The following is an 18,634-nucleotide window of genomic DNA, read 5'->3' on the forward strand; positions in this document are numbered from 1 at the left end:
AACACCACCTTCCCTCGAAAGACATAGCCTGACAATGACCTATGTCTTTGAGTGCACCAGCAAATGTGACAAGATAAGAACAAAATGTAAAGCCCTGTTAACAGAAAGAGAGGACTTGTGGACCAATACAAGGAGCAATGGTGAACAAGCTTGGCGCCACGGGAGAGACAAAGGCATGCTGGACAGCCTAAAACAAATAAAGCCAGCAAATAGAAAGCCAGAAAATTTGAGTTATGAACCGCAAAGCTAATGATAAGCAAAGGGTGAATTGCATACCCAGGGAATCTTTCAGAATGCCCACAAGAAGTGGTTTAAAAATGTGCACTTTCAGTACAAGAAATATATTTTGCATCATGTGCACTACTTTCCACAGTCTTCCTGGAGACCCATGCATTTTTAGACTCATGTATACAAGATAAGAGATGGTCCTGTGCGTCTTCTCACTGTAGTCAAAGTCCAAGTTACAGCAAGCGTTCATTCTACAACATACCATTCTGCTGAATGTTAATTTCATAGAAAAAACCCACGAATCTCTCCCCCTCTCCCTTATTTAGCATGACCTACTGATAAGGTATATCCTGTGGGAGTTCTAGCCATGCAGAAGGCAGCACAGCTCCGTTGCTTATATAAGCACATGCACCCACCTCGCGAAGTACACAGGAGCAGCTAGCGATGTGCCCGAAAACAACTGAAAAACTTGAGAAGTGGGTTAAATTCTTGTGATGAGATAAAATCTCACCAAACAGATGTGCTTGTAAATGCTTTGAAGTGGACTCTGCCTGTAGGAGACACAACAAAATGAGTTCAGTGCTCGGGCACAGGAAGTGAATGGAAGCTTATCCTGGCATGCCTGACTCAAGAATGAGGTTCATTGACTCCATCATGTTTGCAAAAATAGACCCACCTTGGAGGCCCTATCGAAGACGTGCTTAAAATGCTCTAAAGTCATTGCTTTTCTTCTAATTGGTCTCAGGGGGACTTGGCATGAGCCGGTGTCCCCCTGAGATGATTCGCGCGATGGGATATCCCACGCGCTGCGATTGGCTGTTGGGAGGTGTAAGGGAGGGATTGTTCAGGCGCGGGGCGGGAGCGGGAGGGTGATGTCATTCAGCTGAGGAGAGGGAGCGGTGGCGTCGTGTTTTGGTGCTGACAGCTGAGAAAAATTCCTGTCTGCGTTTGTGTAATTTATAACGCTGTACCGGTATTTTGGTTTATCGGAGGAGGAGCAGGGCAGTCATGTCAGTTGAAGACATTGCCAGAGAAGCGGCGAGGGCGCTGGTGGCAGTAGGGCGCACAGACTTACTGCGTCCTGGAGCCACTATTGAAGGCGCTGAGGAGGCGAAGAGACCGAGACGCTTGGCGGCGGAAGGGGTGAGTCGTGCTGTGGCAGCATGTATGCCCCTGTCCAGCCGTCCTGTGGAGACTGTTTGTGAGTCCACAATGACTACTTTTAAGCCTCGCCGAGCGTGCTCCTCAGGGAGGGGAGCTCATGGCAGGAAGGCTACGCAGCGCTCTGCATCTGCGCCAGGTGCGCTGAGGGGAAGTCAGGGGCCCCTGGTGCCACAGGCAAAGAAGAAATTGGGTAAAAGGAGCGACAAAACCTGTGATAGTGGTGAATTCAGTCAGGAGCATTTTACACTGCGTGATGGGGCGTTGTTTGACAGTTATGCCACAGGCGCCAGAGCGCCTGTACAGTCGCCAGGAGTATCACTTATGCAGCAGGTGGCAAAGTTTTCAGGAGGTTTGCTCCCAGTGAGATATGCTACAGGTCAGGATACCGCCAGAATTGACATAGCGCCTGAGACTTGGTCTGGGGACACTGTGTCTGCGCTAGTAGATTACCCAACAGACAGTGATGAAGAAGAGGAAGTTCGGGAGACTATTTGTAGGGCTGAAATCTTTGGTCAGGGTGAGGCAGCCTTGACAGCACATCGCATGCAGGTTCAGGAGCGCGCAGATTTTCAAGAGGTTCTGCTGCCTCAAGCTAGAGGGCCCCGAGGATGAATTTTGGCGCGGACTACATCCAGGAGCAGGACAACGTGGACATGTCGCTATATGACTTTCAGACAGCTGGAGGAGCTGGTTGGGACAGTGTTGGTGAAACAAGTTCTGTGTGGGTGGGGGGTAGTGGCGAGGGTGGGTCTCATTCCTTGAATAGCGATGTAGTTGCGGTCTTTCCGGAACCCAGACCACCGCCGCGTCTTCCACAGGTGGAGTTTGAATCAGATATGGGTCCTCGGCAAGGGCAGTGGGTATGGGTGAAACACGCTGATTTGCCTCAGAAGCCTTTCCCTGGAGTGCATAAGGATCGGTTTAAGGGTCCACTTGGGTAAGATATGATGGGGGCATTGGGGTTGGCTCAATGCCAAACATAAGTTTGTGTGATAATATAGTACATGATGATGTCATTGGTGATGATGAAGGTATTGATAAAGAAAATGTGGATACTTCAAGGTGATGGGGTTTGGGGGAGGCGGCTCCGGGCTTGGGCGGGCAAGATGTTGGGGTGAGGGGGGTAGGTCATCTCACTTCTTCAAGTGTGTTTCAGAGAACTGGAGCGGTTTTCTCTTCAGATCGGGGACGGCATGGCGGACATCATCAGCGTTTTGGTCTGAGGGAATTCCAACAAAGGGCTACACAGCTGCCATCAGGTAAGGTAGACTGGTGGGCTGCATGGACACGGCCTTTGGTGAGCGGCCCACGTGTGGGGCCTGGGGAGGGTGGTACTAAAAGGATGGCAAAGCCTCAAGGAGATTTGTGCACAGTGCCACAAGTTACACCACAGACAATGTTGGGGTCTGGGGGTCAGAAAGAAAGTGATGGGGGGGTAAGCCCTGTTTCGTCTTTAAGTAGTTCTTTGCAGAGTGGGAGTCAAGGGTGTGGTCGTACAAAATTACCTTACATGGGTGTGGCCATGCCCTTAGGCATGCACTTATCACAAAGGACGAGGCAAAGAATCTGGAGTCATAACTATGTGGATATTTTCCGACTTTTACATAGAGAACAGCAGGCTAGAGAGGGATTGAAGGAGGAAGAACTGGAGTTGTCATGCCGCCCAAAAGTGCCTAAAATGATAGAAAACTGGACGGCTGCTTTCATAATATATGCAAGTGTTTATTGTGAGCGCTATCCAGAGAGGGTAGTGGCTTTGTTTAAGTACATAGACATCATAAGGAGGGCACATTTGCAGGCGGGAGGCTATGCCTGGTTGAATTACGACGTGGAGTTTAGGGCCAGAGTGAGCCTGTTTAATGACAAGCCATGGGGGGAGGTGGACCAGGAGTTGTGGCTCCAATGGATGTCAGGGCACCGACTTCAAACACGATCCATACGGCCGGTGGCCTCCCTATAACATATCGGCCCTTTCTTCAACGTCCCGCTCCACTGGGGGCGGGTGGTTTTGGAAGAGGACAGTTGCCTACCACGGGAGCGTGTTGGGGTTTCAATCGGGGGTCCTGTGTGCAACAATATTGCAAATTTAAACATGAATGTGCTCAGTGCGGGGGTAGACATGCTATTTTCCAGTGCTTCCCCAATCAACACCAAGGGGACCATGGGAGGGGGCAGAGAGGACGAGGCACCCTTCCACCTCTTATACCAAAAGGCTCCTACCCCAATTAGGCTTCGAGCTATGCTGCACTGTCTGGAGACCTACCCCGATAATGCAGCAGCAGTAAAATTGCTCTGGGGTTTTCGGTTAGGTTTTCGCATTGGGTACCAAGGTCCTCGTGTACAGCGTTGGGCTGAAAATTTAAAATCAGCAAAAGAGTTACCTCATGTGGTCCGAGCTAAACTGGACAAAGAATTGGATCGGGGTAGAATAGTAGGTCCTTTTTCGCATTGTCCCCTGCCTAATTTGATGGTCTCGCCTTTGGGAGTTATTCCAAAGAAAGCTCAAGGTGAGTTCCGTCTTATTCACCGTCTGTCTTGTCCAGAAGGTCAGTCAGTTAACGACTTCATCTCGACGGATGACACGGCGGTGTCATATGCCTCAGTCGATGATGCTTTGCGGATGGTTCGCCTGGCTGGTATTGGAGCGCAACTTGCAAAATGTTATATTTAGGCGGCTTTTCGGTTGTTACCCATCCACCCTATGGATTTTGAGTTGTTGGGCATGTATTTTGAAGAAGCATTTTATGTAGATCGTGTGTTGCCAATGGGATGTTCTATTTCGTGTTCCCTTTTTGGGACTTTTAGCAAGTTTCTGGAATGGTGTGTAATACAGAAATCTGGGCATGCAGCAGTTTGTCACTACTTGGACGACTTTTTGTTTATTGGTCAGGCAGGAAGCGGCTAATGCAACAAAGTTTTGGCTTGTTTTCAGGAAATGACAGGTGAATTTGGAGTACCATTGGCTGCAGAAAAAACGGAAGGTCCGACGACGAAGTTAGTCTTCCTAGGTATAGAGATCGATACTGCAGCGATGGTAGATCATTTGCCCTTGGCTAAGGTGCAAGAGATTAGGGTCTTTTTGCAGGAAATTATTGGCGAGAAGAGGTTACAACTTCGTCAGGTCCAACGGCTGTTGGGGTACCTTAATTTTGCCTGCAGAGTGGTGAGAGCGGGCAGAACTTTCTGCAGACGTCTCGGTTTTGCTATGTCGGGGGTTTCTTTGCCTCATCATCACATAAGACTGACAAGCAAAGTTAAAGAGGATTTGGTCGTCTGATTGAGGATTTTGGATGAGTTCATTGGTGTGTTTATCAATTTTGTGGATGAAGACACGGTGTGGCAGGTCCAGATTTTCTCAGATGCTTCGGGAGCCCAAGGCTTTGGGTTATTCTGGGAAGGGCGCTAGTGCGCAGAGCTTTGGCCGGCCCATTGGTTAGAACAGGGCCGTAGTATCTCCTTCTTGGAATTTTTCCCGCTTTTGGTAGCATTGCAGGTGTGGGGAGAGGAGTTCAGGGATCGCTGTGAACTGTTCCATATAGACAATATGGCAGTGGTAAGTTTGGTTGATGGGCAGTGAGCGAGAGATGTGAGGGTTCTGCATTTGTTACAGGCATTTATGTTGCAAATCCTTAAGCTGAACATTGTCTTTAAGGCTAAGCATATCCCTGGGGTGAACAACTCAATTGCCGATACTCTGTCTCGTTGCATTTGGCAGAAGTTCCGGGAGTTGGCGCCAAGAGCGGACAGACACAAGACGGTGATCCCTTCGATCATTTGGGACCTGGGGGAGTGAGGATTGCGGAGCTGGTGGAACATTCCATAGCTAAGTACACTAGAAGAAGCTACCAGCAAGTTTGGTCTGAATTCTTACTTTATGCTTCGGATCTTGATCAGGATGGCACAGCAGTTGGAAGTGAACAGTTTATATTAGATTTTGTATTACATTTGATGGACAAAGGTTTGTCGCATACCACGATTTCGGGCAAACTTGCAGGCATTTAATTTTATAGACAGTTATTTTTGGGCAAGGCAGTACAGATTGGGTTTGTTTTGCGGAGGATGCTGAAGGGGTTTGGGAGAAGCAAGGTTCAGGTTAAATCTTTGAGAGAACATATTACATTTGACCTGTTAAGACGAATTGTAGGAGTCCTGCCTAGTTGTTGTTAGAACAAATGGGAATTAGTGAGGTTTAGGTTATGCATGGTCTGGCTTTTCTTTGGTGCTTTCCGCATTTGCGAACTAATTGGGTTAAGGCACCAATCTGGGATCCAGACATCAGATATCAACATCCTGGCTGGGAATGTGTTGCAGATCAGGCTGAGACAGTCAAAGACAGACCAAACAAGGGTTGGGACTTGGATAAAATTGGGAGGGAGTGGGGTGGTGGATTGTTGTCCATTTGAGGAGTGGGGGTCATTTTTAAAGTCAAAATGTTTTCGTTCTGGAACAATTTGTTGTCACATTAAGGGGGATCAGTTAACTTGTTTTCAGTTTTTGTCAGTACTGAGGAAAACTCTTTTAATGGTGGAGGAAAATCCAAAATGCTCCGGAATAGGTGCTGCTACGGAGGCTGCCAGGTTGGGTTGGGGGAAGGAGGAGATACAACGCATTGGACGTTGGAAATCTAACTGTTGTTACAGATATGTGCGGTTGTAAAATACATTAGCCTTCCAATGTGGTATCTTAGTTAATGTTGTTTTTTTGTATCACAGGTCGTGTGTTGGATTTCCCTCGGAAAAAGAGGACTTGGATTGTGGGACATTTGATAGTTAAATGGTCATCAGTTTTTGCCGAACAGCAAATCTGTGGACGGGGCTTGGGTTTGTATGGAAAGGAACATGAGGTGTTGTGGAAAGGGGTGGGGGGGATGAAATGGAATGACCTATTTCCCTTGCTGTCTAAACTGGCAGCCGCTTGGGGAATTCCAGATCTACTAATAATACACCTTGGAGAAAATGACTTGGTGGAATTATCAGGCCTAACCCTGATAAAGCAAATGAAGCTGGATCTGTCGGTGATTCAAAATAATTGGGTGGGAACAAGGGTTGTTTGGACTGAATTTGTTTATAGACACCAATGGAGAGGGGCCCGGGTACATTCGGCGGTAGAAAAAGCCCGCCGTAAGTTGAACAGAGCATTAAAAATTTTCAGCACAGCAATGGGCATAACTGTTCTGGCGCATGAACATTTTTCAAGCGAAAAGCTTCACTTATTCAGAGGAGACGGTGTGCATTTGTCGCAGATGGGGCAAGCATACTATCTTATGTAACTGCGGGATGCATTGGCAAAATTGTGGTGTGTGGATCTATGGTGATCACATAAGGATGTATAAAAATTTTAAAAAAAGAGAATACAAAATTTCGCTATGACAGAAGTTGGGTGGGGCAGGAAAACACTGGGGGTTTTCCTGGGTGGCGTGTTATGAGGGGATAGGATAGTCTAGAGCGGATTTATCCTTTCTCTCTGGGGGGTTGGGAGGGTAGGTGGGAAGGGAAAGGGAAAGTTGGAAGGAAAAACATTGGATTGGTATTAAAACAGTTTGGGATTGTTGGCAAAGAATAAAATCATTTGGAGAATGGTGATGTAAAACCAATTTGAGAAAAAGGTTTGGGAGAATCATACAAGGTGTTTGTTTAATAAAGGTAATGTTTCGGAGTCTGTCTTTGGCTGTCCTAATAATAAAAGTGACCTTTTATGCTATAGCAGAGTTGTGTGGAGTGTCCTTATTTGCGCGATGGGTCTCAGGGGGACTTGGCATGAGCCGGTGTCCCCCTGGGATGATTCGAGCGATGGGATATCCCACGTGCTGCGATTGGCTGTTGGGAGGTGTAGGGGAGGGATTGTTCAGGCGCGGGGCGGGAGCGGGAGCGGGAGGGTGATGTCATTCAGCTGAGGAGAGGGAGCGGTGGCGTCAAGTTTTGACCCACCCGCCCTTAACTGTTAAGAGGTTAGGAAGGGTTTTTTCTGGTATAGATGTTATTTGTGTCTTTGTTTAAAAAAAAAAAAGAAAAAAAGAAGGTGATGTCACTTTAGGGCAGTCTTGACAGTGCTCCTTTGTGTTATTTTGTTTGTTTAGGCGTGTTCTGAGGGGATAGGATAGTCTAGAGCGGATTTATCCTTTCTCTCTGGGGGGTTGGGACGGGAGGGTAGGTGGGAAGGGAAAGGGAAAGTTGGAAGGCAAAACATTGGATTGGTATTAAAACAGTTTGGGATTGTTGGCAAAGAATAAAATCATTTGGGGAATGGTGATGTAAAACCAATTTGAGAAAAAGGTTTGGGAAAATCATACAAGGTGTTTGTTTAATAAAGGTAATGTTTCGGAGTCTGTCTTTGGCTGTCCTAATAATAAAAGTGACCTTTTATGCTATAGCAGAGTTGTGTGGAGTGTCCTTATTTGCGCAATGTTTTGGTTACTGTCCCACCTAGTGGTGGCATTGGTACCTGCTTGTACATGCACGCTTGTATCATGCACGCGTCATACGTGGCACAGATCCTTCTCTGCATCAATGTCTATGTTGAGCAATTCCTTATTTCCACCAATGGGGGGTGCAGGCAGAATGAAACAAGCAGCCCAGCCCAGACTTGCATACATTGATTTATTTAGAGATACAATCATATCTCTAAAATCGATCTATTTAATATGTTTTTATGGGTAGGAATTTCAGAGGGACGCAGCCCCTCAGCCCTAATGGAGAAGCCGCCCCTGATTTGTCGGCTATTTCAAAATTATGGAAGTCAAAAGTAAAAACAATCGGAGTTTAGCCTCATCTTGTTTCATTTTCAGTCAAAAAACAGTTCTAAAAAAACGTTAATTTAAGTGTTTTTTATTATTATTTCCCTTTAAAGTCATTTTCTCACTAATAACTTCTTAGAAAAGACCTAATATATTAATGGCATGACTGTGGGTGAATAACTGTATCTCAAATTAGGAATGTACCTAATATAAGGCATTATTTTTTTAGTATGAAAACTAACTGCACAATGAGCTACGTAATAACAATCCAAACTGAGTTGCTACTTTCACTTCTCATCAAATTCTATTTTGTTTTAGCTGCTTTCTCCAAACCCTTTGCACACACGCACAGCTCGCGCCAGAGATGGTCCTGGCGGTATGAAGGTGTTCTCTGTAAACCGCGTCAGTGTTCCCATGGGCGCTTTTCTGAATGCTGTGTTCCCTCCTCTGCCCCGCTCGCCTCCCGGTGCCCCTCATCATAGTTTTTTGCCTGGTATTGACCAATGTTCGAAGGTTGCGAGATGAACACTTTTGATTCTAAGTCGCTCTTTCGTCACCCTTTTCGGTGCAATTGGGAGTACGATCAGTAATCATTAATGGACACTACCATTCGAATCTTGATTTATATCTGTATTGACGTCATTACGCTTTAATAGATGTATTTGTATTTTTGTGCGGTCAATCGGCAAAGTTTGCGCTAGATCAAAATTTTATATAAAAGAGAAAAATAAATCATGTGTTTTTTTTTTGCCACTCGGTGCATTTGGGATGAGCCTGCAAGAACCAGCGCCTGGATACCCGCACGACCCCGGTGACAGGCAGCGCTTTACAAATCCACCTTACATATATGACATGAACGCTTGGACCGCACTCACCTCGCCTTTGTGCCTCGCAAAATATTTGGTTTGTACAGCGCCGAAGCTCTCGGCTGGGTTCCGCCACATGGCGCTAGAGCAGCGCCCTGAGGTGCGCGCCTCTCTGACTCCTCGCCCCGGTGACACACCCGCCTGAGAGTAGCGCCTCTCTGTCTCAGACTCCTCGCCCCGATGTCATACCCGCCTCCGGTGCTCGGTGCACCCAGACTGGCAGCGCTGGACACGGCCGGTGCCAGCGCCCCTCGGCCCGCGGTGACCGCAGCGCCCGCCCTGCCTGGGGCCTGCGCCGAGTGTACACAGCCCGCAGCCAGTCCCCTTGGTAACAGGCACTCGGCTCGGCTGGGCCTTCCCGCCGAGCCCGGGCGCTGGGCCTTCCTCCCGGCTGTAAACAGGCTCATTCAAACTTTGCAAACAACCCTTTTCTCCTGTCGACGCCTCAAATACATGGCCTAGTTTAGTTTCTCCTTCAAAGTAAAAATGTCCTAAACGCTTCCTGCCAAATGTGACATTCCTCATGCAATATTGATTATATTTCATACCTGCCAAGGAACCAGATTCAGGCAGGAGACTCACGATTTTTAAAGCCAAAATGGCCTCATTTCAACTGTCTCCCGCCTAAAACTGCCTCATAACATAAGTCAAAGGGCACCACCCGTTTCTTTCAAAATCTCCCACTTTCGAGTTTTAGTTTAAATGTTGGAATATGCACATTTGTTACTTACTTGCTTATTTTTACACAAACCACACAAAGTCAATGGTGCCAGCGCAATCTCATGAGGGGTGGAAAAGAGGAACGCAGCTCAATACTCGATACTGAGAGTGGAAACGTAGAGCCTTAGCACCCCGAGACGTGTGATCCGGTCGGCCCACCCACAGCCGCTGCCGGTAGTGGGAGTACCGGCCGGGCGGTGACGTGGGGAGGGGCAGGGTGGGGGTAGTAATGTATGGATTATGGACCCTAACAGCAGGGTCGGATTGGGATCACAATTTGGCTCGGGCACTGACGAAAAAAGTAGCCCACATTCATGAAGCGTGGCCCATATTTAAGGGGCGTGGCCCACATTCAAGGGGTGTGCCCTTTCATGAAATACCATTTGCACAGACAAGGAATGAAAGTGGGAGAATACTGTTCTTGCGTAGGACACTGGGCCAAGATGACAATGGCCTACATGCTGAGCAACTAAAAAAAAACATTAAGGCTTCTTTCTGTCACAAAATTATTCGAGCCCTCCAGCGCAGGAGCACCTGAAAAGCAGCAAATACCCCTGCTATTACTAACCTACTTAGCCCTCCCCAGCCCTTCAGCTTAGGAGCTCATGAACAGAGGTAAGGCCCCTGCAATTAGTAAATTAATCAGCCCTCCAGGCCTCAGGGCAATGTCCTGGCAGGGGAGCACAAAACACAGCTGCTGGGTCATCTAAGGTAGCCAAGTAGCCAGGCGGAGGCCGAGGAGAAGATGGTGCCTGAGTTCCAAACATCACCTGGCCCACACAGGGAGACCCATTCTTCCTCGCCCACTATGCCCTGAATGTGAAGGGCTGTGGACGAGGTGTTAAGAGTAACACTGTTTCTGGGCTACGTGGGCCCCAGGGGGGCCGAGGTGAAAATGGCTCAAAGGCCTGAGCAACACCTGTCCCCCAGGGAGGCCTATTCTTGCCAGCAATCACCCCTCCCCAGCCCAGCCTCAGCGTGATTGCTTGGCAGGCAGTGGCGTCACTAGGGTTGGTGTCACCCAGTGCTGGTAACTCATGGTGTCACCCACTCACGACTTACATCATGAATCCATGATGCCCCCCAGATACCCTTACACGACTTTACACAGGGACTAAAATGCACATGGCACCCGCGTGTCATGTGCAGCTACACACATGTCCTGGACAGTACAGTACACACACACTATGCGTGGCACCAGTCTACCCTTGCCCAGTTAGACACAGGTTTACTGGCAGCACAAGAACCCTACATGCCCGTTCAGGGCTACACTGTTTCCGGGCATAGCATGTTACGTCTGCACGGACTCAGAAAGATGCGCACAGTAACTTATGGAAACATGACACCCACGTGCAACTCATAGTCAGTGGGCAGTACGTTACACTTCCACACAATAGCGCAACTACAGACCAAAGCAGTTTACTGGGTATATTGCACGCTCAGACACAAGGAGCACAGGTTGTAATCGCTAAAGGGCATACTTTCAAACACAGCGAAGGGAAGAATGGGGATGCCACTTACCAGCTGCAGAGGAAGACAAGCGTGCACCTGGCGCTGCAAAACCCTGGTTCACTTCCCCGGTTCGGTTAGCCAGAGTTCAGCCTGCAGGGACTTCTTTTTCCTTTGGTTTTCCTGAAATGATTCCTCTTTCCCGCATCACACTGGTCCATTTGCAGAGGTCAGGCTCCAGTTAGATTGTGAATACTCTCTTTAAGGCTGATCTTTAGGTCGATCCTGACCAGCGCATGTGCTGCTCTGCGGGGCATTCTGTATTGAGGTAGGGACTTGAAGCTCCACCCACTCTCTGCCCACACTTTCCATCAGCTTGTGTTATTGTCCACTGTAAACTGTGGCTGTTAGTTAGTCAAAATGCTTAGTGGGTCCCTCCTTAGTACTCCCTAGTCTAATTTTCTAACCTCCCATGGTGACACCCCCTGTTACGTGTGTTGTTGCTTGGTAGGCGTTAATTACAGCCTCCAAGCACTGTTTTCTCAAATAGCTTTGCCCTGCCTGCTGTTGCAGGCAGGACACGCTCTCTCCTAGCGCTTTTTTTAAAAATTTTGATAGCACACATTTGCGAGAGTTTAATCTATTGGCATTGTAAATGACAGTGCCTTTTATCTTTTTTGAAAACACCACATAAAATAAAAGGCATTGTCATTTACAATGCCAATAGCTCTAACTCTCTTTAATGCGAGACCTATTGCATTGAAAAATGCTTGTTTTTATCTTCGCCCTGGCATCTACATTGTATTGCATCTATATGTATATTAGAATGGAATCAGACAGTGTTAAAGAGTGGAAAGTTCGGGAAAGATCATGACAAGAAAATAACGTACTTCAGAAGTGCCAACATTCAAGTTTCATTCGTCAGGGAAGGACTATACCAATGCCCCACTTAAATATCTTCATCAGAACATGATCTTGAGTTCACTTGATCACTTCATCAAGTAATGGCATTTTTGAAGTAGCACAAGCAAAAAAAAAACCGAACTGTTGCTAAATATCCCTAACTACACACTTACTGCTTCGGGAGCAGGCCCGTGAAGCAAAGTCCAATGGCTTCAAGTTTTTGCTGAAGTCGGCTATCTAGAAAATGGACATAAGCTCTGACAGAAACAGGGACCATCACCAGGAACCACAATGTGAGAATAAAAATAGATTTGTGGTTTACTGAGGGAGGACAGCTGTCTGTATGTATGAATGCCATTTGCAAGTTAGAGCAAACCTGCCGCCCCTGAAGAACAAGCACCGCCTTTCCCAATGTCTTCCTTTTCCGCGTAGTTTGTGTCAGGGACTTTTCTAAGGGAAATATACTTGGTTTGCAACAAGAGCAGACCCTGTAGATTCTACCTGGCCTGCTGCACGTGGTAAGAGCGTAAAGGGAGCCAGCCCCTCTCAGAAACCTCTTTGAGGAGGGAAATTGTGCTCCAGCCTCTCTGGTTGTAGTTTCAGTCTGCAAGCATCAGTTCCGATCAGCAATTACCCAACTGTGGCCAGTCCCGTGGGAGAGAATCACCACCCAGGATGTTCGGGGATCCAGGACTGCTTTTGTTGTCGTTCCTTTCGTTTTGAGCTATTTCTCATCTAAAGTGCTAGTGTTTTGCTAATTCATGACCTGGTGTGCATATTTGTGTCACATTACGTGCAACAGTTGTGAGGAATCTCAAGACACAGAGCCATGTTCTCGTAGTTTCTTTTGTCCGATGGTTGCGACCAGTCCCCGGAGGAGGGTGCCCATCTCTTTCTTCTGTTGGCGCCGGGACCTCCAGCACCATACTTTACTGACTGTAGACCGCGAAACGTATATGTTGCAAATGAGTGTGTTGCAGTTTTCAGTAAGGTCGGAGGAAGCTTTAGGCTCGATTGCTGCTTCCAGAAATTGACTCCTCGTAATATCCCAGAATCCTCTGCTCAGTGTCTGCCAATCTGATTACCCAATTAACAACTGATTGTACAAGGGCATGGCATGGAGGCAGATAACTGGGTGTAGGAGGATGTAGACTCTAACGACTTCAGCCCGGACTTGATATCTGCACTCAAATACAAGCACTTCGGGAAACTTTTCAAAACAGTCTTACCTCGCTTCCCTTCATCAGCTCTATCGACATATAAAGTGGAGTCCCACTCTAATAGGAGGTAAAACAACCAGAATAATACAGTCCTTCGTGGAACTTGCTGTGGACTTTCGAGAACGTGGAACGTGGAAGCAGATGTATTTTTAAAACGTCAGGTCCGGGAGTCACGTAACGACGTGAGTGACGTTTCCAACGTCATTGACGTCCGGACCGGATGCCGAAGTCGTAGCCTAATTGTGACAATAATCTTGGCCGGCAGCCGGGTAAGGTTCGACAGACAGAAATATTATTTTGCATTTTGGTATCACGGACTCCGTGACACCAAAATGCAAAATAATATTACTGTTTGTCGAACCTTACCCGGCCGCCGGCCAAGATTATTGTTGACACGGACCATGGTGTCACCCCTTTTGATGGTGTCACCCGGTGCGGTCCGCACCCCACGCACACCTCTAGTGACGCCACTGCTGCAGGGGGTGAAGGAGAGGCCACAGCTGATAATCGCTGTACGGAGCACAGCGAGGCTGCTTTCATTTCTCTGTCTCTGTCTACGGGCCCTCTGTGGGCCGGTTTTATTTTCTCCCCTTTCCTAGTCCACTCTCTGTGGACTGGGAAAAGGGAGAAAAAAACGGCCCACAGAGGGCACTGAGACACTGGCCCTTTGGCTGATGCCCGAATGCCCGCCTTGCCAATCCGCCCCTGCCTAAAAGGTAAGTAAACATAAAAATAAATAAAACAAATTTCGTTGCTTGCACTGCATCACCAAATGCAGTGCAGTGTGCGCAACGAAATTCGTTTTATTTATTTTTATGTTTACTTACCTGTTAAAGTCCGTAATCCATACATTACTACCCCCCACTCTGCCCCTCCCCCTCCCCACGTCACTGCCTGGCCGTTACTCCCACTACCGGCCGCGGCTGCCCACCCACTCGCTTCACCCCTCTGGAGCCACAGACACGACAAGGCCTCCAGATATATCCTGCATGTCTTTGGGATGGATTGAGAGATTTCCGGATGTCCCGGCCGCCTTATGTAGGGTGCACTCTGAATAGGATGGACAGGACACCTGCCACTTATTAGCGTATGCCTCACAGCTGCCAAACTATGAATCCAGCCTTCTGCAACAGTCAGTGTACTCCTGTGACATTCTCTGGCATTTCAAAGGTCTTTCGAGTATTGGCTCAACCTACAATGGAAGAAGTGAACAGCATCAGAAGCACAACTGGATGGATTATTTTAGTGGGAAGTCTGGAAATCCTTTTTAGGTCTCATCTAAGACAGCGCATGTGCTGCCCCTTGCATGACCTATTCCTCCCTTACAGGGGGCAAGGAGGCTGCCTATTGCTTACTATTAATTTCCTTCACTGTCACTCTCATGTGCTTGCTCTTTAGGTCGGCTTCCTTCCTTTCATGTGTTTGTCCCTCCCCTGGAGTAATGACTCACTACTCGCTTTTTCAGGTGCCACTTTATTTCTTTTTGTGTATGCACTCTAAAATAGTGTTCTTTCCTAGTGATTCCTGCTTCCCTTCCCTCAGTGTGCTTGCACCCACCACTGACTAACCCTCCATTGTCCATGTGCTTCCCCAGCCCCTCCTGCCACCTGCGTTGTCTGTCTGCTTGACCCAGCCCCTCCTGACTACTGTCTGTTGTCTGTGTGCTTGCCCCTGCCCATCCCAACCATATTCCACTGTCTGTATGCTGTTCCCCAGCCCCTCTTGCCACCCTCCGTTGTCTGTGTGCTTGCCCCAGCCCTTCCCAGCCACCTTCCGTTGTCTGTGTGCTTGCCCCAACCCCTCCCAGCCACCCTCCGTTGTCTGTGTGCTTGCCCCAGCCCCTCTTGCCACCCTGCGTTGTCTGTGTGCTTGCCCCAACCCCTCCCAGCCACCCTCTGTTGTCTGTGTGCTTGCCCCAGCCCCTCTTGCCACCCTCCGTTGTCTGTGTGCTTGCCCCAGCCCCTCTTGCCACCCTGCGTTGTCTGTGTGCTTGCCCCAACCCTTCCCAGCCTCCCTCCGTTGTCTGTGTGCTTGCCCCAGCCCCTCTTGCCACCCTCCGTTGTCTGTGTGCTTGCCCCAGCCCCTCTTGCCACCCTGCGTTGTCTGTGTGCTTGCCCCAACCCTTCCCAGCCTCCCTCCGTTGTCTGTGTGCTTGTCCCAGCCCCTCCCAGCCATATGTGATGCCTCCAGACCGCCGCTGTTCCCTGGCAGCTGTGGCGGGCGAGGGTGGTCTAACCGTCCTTATTGTAATAGTGCATTTGGGAGACCACCACCACGCCGGCACGAGTCTGGCGGTCCGAGGACCGCCAGACTCGTAATGGGTCCCCAGGAGAGTTGCACCCCATGTTCAGATGCCCAATCACAAGGACAAAGGAGTTATGTCATTTGCATGGGGCCACACCCTCTGTGACTGCCCTCATTTAAATGTTAGCAACTGTATGATCAACAGGTATTTATTAGTGTAGTAGGGTTTCTGCAGTCCCTTCTGTGATACAAATCTGTGTCCCTTGCATAGTAAAGGTTTCACCCCTGATATTCTAAGTCACCCTTCATAGTCACCCACAAATGATCCTTCAGCTGCTACCCAATAAATGTATGAGTTTTTTTCAAAATGCAATAGCCTTTTAGAAAAAAACAAATATTGCATATAAGCAGGGCAACAAAAATTACAAGACTCTGAGGCCCAGCATTTTCTGCATAACTGTGGACTAACTTCAGGAGACATATTCGACCGTCTGCTGTATAATGTGAAGAAATCAACAAAAATGTGTTTCTAGATTAGAAAGAAAAAGCGAGGCACATAGTAAAACAGTGGTGACGCTGCACAAGTTTACTTCGAAGTTGTTAATTACTCTATTCACATATTACCCTGGTATCAATTAAGAGAATTGTTTGCACAGACAATATTAATATCGTAGTTGATGGACTACGAATGGGTTTTGCTTGTCGCCAAACACATTCTTACATATTTAAAGACAAGAAATAAAGATTCATTCTTTCCCAAAGATGTTTTGTTATATATGCGTATTCTTGTTACACTACAGACACTCCTCTCAAAGCATTAATTATTTTAAAAAGGTAGACAGAGTTTATAAATAATGTAAAAATATATTAAAAAGAACTTATAATGTATACACTACATTGCAGCCGCAGCCCGTGCAGGTAGGATTGGTGGGACCGGAGGGGGTGGATTTAGACGGACGATGGGGAAATTAATTAATTATTTAATTTTTGCTCGTCATTGTCCGTCGAAATCCCCCCTTCCGGCCCCACGGCTCTTACCTGCACAGGCCGCAGTGCTACATTGTATGCATGAAGAATATAATATATCTATGTAAACACTTTATTATTATGTTTATATTCAATGTATAACATACATATATATATATAATATGTATAGTAATGTAATATATATGATATTTGTATGCGTAAATTTATCCAAATACCAAATGTTCAAGATAAATATTTAAAGAGAAATAAAAAAACAAGAAATATATGTTTAAACTTTTTTGTTGATGAGAAAGGTGTGATAATGTATGTCGAAATGCAAATAAATATTACTAAAATTACTTTGTGCCATAAATAAAATTTACCTGAAAAAAAGTGTCAATTTTTTCAATTTTCACCTGATAACCCAAAATGTAAAACATAGCATGTTATAATTTTTATACTTACACATAAAGAATACTTTCACCTGTAAAAGTACAAACCAAAAAAAACACATTGCTTAAAAAACACAACATTTCTTCCTTGTTAATTCAAAAAAACACTACCAAGTGTTCAACTTACAAGACAGTAAAATACATTTTCAAACTCCAGCATAAAATACATTGTAAAAGATGTTAAACATTGAACAATATGTATTTACTATTCCAACTCCAATCTATGCCATGTTGAAGAAATAGTTGTACATTGAGGGGAATAGATTTACTATTTCCACTCCAGGCTAAGCCACAACGAGGAAAGAATTGGACTTTAAGGGGGTTAGCTTTACTATTCCCACTTCAATGTAAGCTACATTGGAGAAAGTGTTCGGCTTTGATGGGTGGGGGGGGGGGGGGGGGGGGGGATGGAGGAGGGGTGGGGGAGGGTTGGGTACATTTACTATTCTGACTCCAATATAAGCCACACCTGGGAAAGCATGGAATTTGTAGGGGGTACATTTAGTATTCCTTCTCCAATCTAACCCACATTGTGGAAAACTGTTAGACCTGTCAGCCCTAGGGTTGTCTTACCCTGTTTTTTTCGCACTTTGCCTTGTTTTTTCCACCATCTTTTTCGTTGGACCTAGGTCTCTGGGCGCCTTACCGCTGCCAATCAGTGCTAAGGTGCAGGTCCTCTTTCCCAACAACATGGCAGCCACAGGCCCCTACTACTGCGGAGTGGCCTGTTTAGTCACGCACTAGTAGTCAGGAGCAGGCTGGGACATTAGGATACAGTAGCACTGCCATCCTGCCTTTTATATATATATATATATATATATATATATTTCATTTTGGACTGATATGTTGGTAAAACATCTACCATAATTCACACCTTGGACTCTCAAATTGGATTCACTCTCTTCCTACCTTTTCAAGGACCGGCTCCCCCTTCTGTTTGAAGGATCCCAGTATGTTCACATGGGTACAGCCAGGTCCCCAAAGGCTCCATATATATATATATATATATATATATATATATATATATATATATATATATATATATATATATATATATATATACAGCTCAGCCTCAGAGATTGTATCCTCCAAAGAACCGCACTCGTGGAGCCAAACGGTTTTGCGGTGCTCACACCAAAGGTTTATTCACAAACAGTTAACATTTTTTTTTTTTTTCGGTTTTGCGGTGCTCACACCAAAGGTTTATTCACAAACAGTTAACAGACGCGTTTCAGCATTACGCCTTCCTCAGTGTCAGTTACACTGTGAGGGCATGCCTGGGATATAGCGGCAAAGCAATCATAAGCATGGTAGACGGACTACCTCAGTTAAACGGGCGCGCCATCTTGGAACATGTCAATACAGTTCACAGTTAGGTGCAAATTAACCCTGTGTGGAAACAAATCAAATCTTGCCGTGGATCGGCATAGTACCCCGTTAGTACACATCCCGGGAAGATGCTGGGTGCTCTATGATCAAGCCCCATCATGGTTTCCAAAGTCCATCATGCCATGTATTGGCAAGTTCTATATTCCAGTTTTACCTCCAGTGCACAATATATACAGTGTCCCCATTCGCCCTTCACCCATCTTAGGATCAGTTTGTCAAATCGAATCAAACAACGTGCTGCTGTCTTCACAAAATCTACTATATATATATAGTCAAAGGAAATTGTCAGGTTAGTTCTCT

At 46.7% G+C, this 18,634-nt stretch overlaps 1 protein-coding gene across 1 annotated transcript in view; it reads right to left on the reverse strand.

The window, feature by feature from the left end:
- Window positions 1–9,263, reverse strand: part of WDR38 (WD repeat domain 38) — a 106,331-nt gene extending 97,068 nt beyond the window's left edge. Inside the window, exon 1 of the mRNA XM_086919965.1 lies at window positions 9,001–9,263. Coding sequence (XP_086776091.1) covers window positions 9,001–9,069 — 69 coding nt within the window. The 5' untranslated portion in view covers window positions 9,070–9,263. The remainder of the gene's footprint in view (window positions 1–9,000) is intronic.
- Window positions 9,264–18,634: the final 9,371 nt, after the last annotated feature.

The sequence above is a fragment of the Lissotriton vulgaris genome, chromosome 5 (assembly GCF_964263255.1).
Source record: "Lissotriton vulgaris chromosome 5, aLisVul1.2, whole genome shotgun sequence".
Classification (NCBI taxonomy): domain Eukaryota; kingdom Metazoa; phylum Chordata; class Amphibia; order Caudata; family Salamandridae; genus Lissotriton; species Lissotriton vulgaris.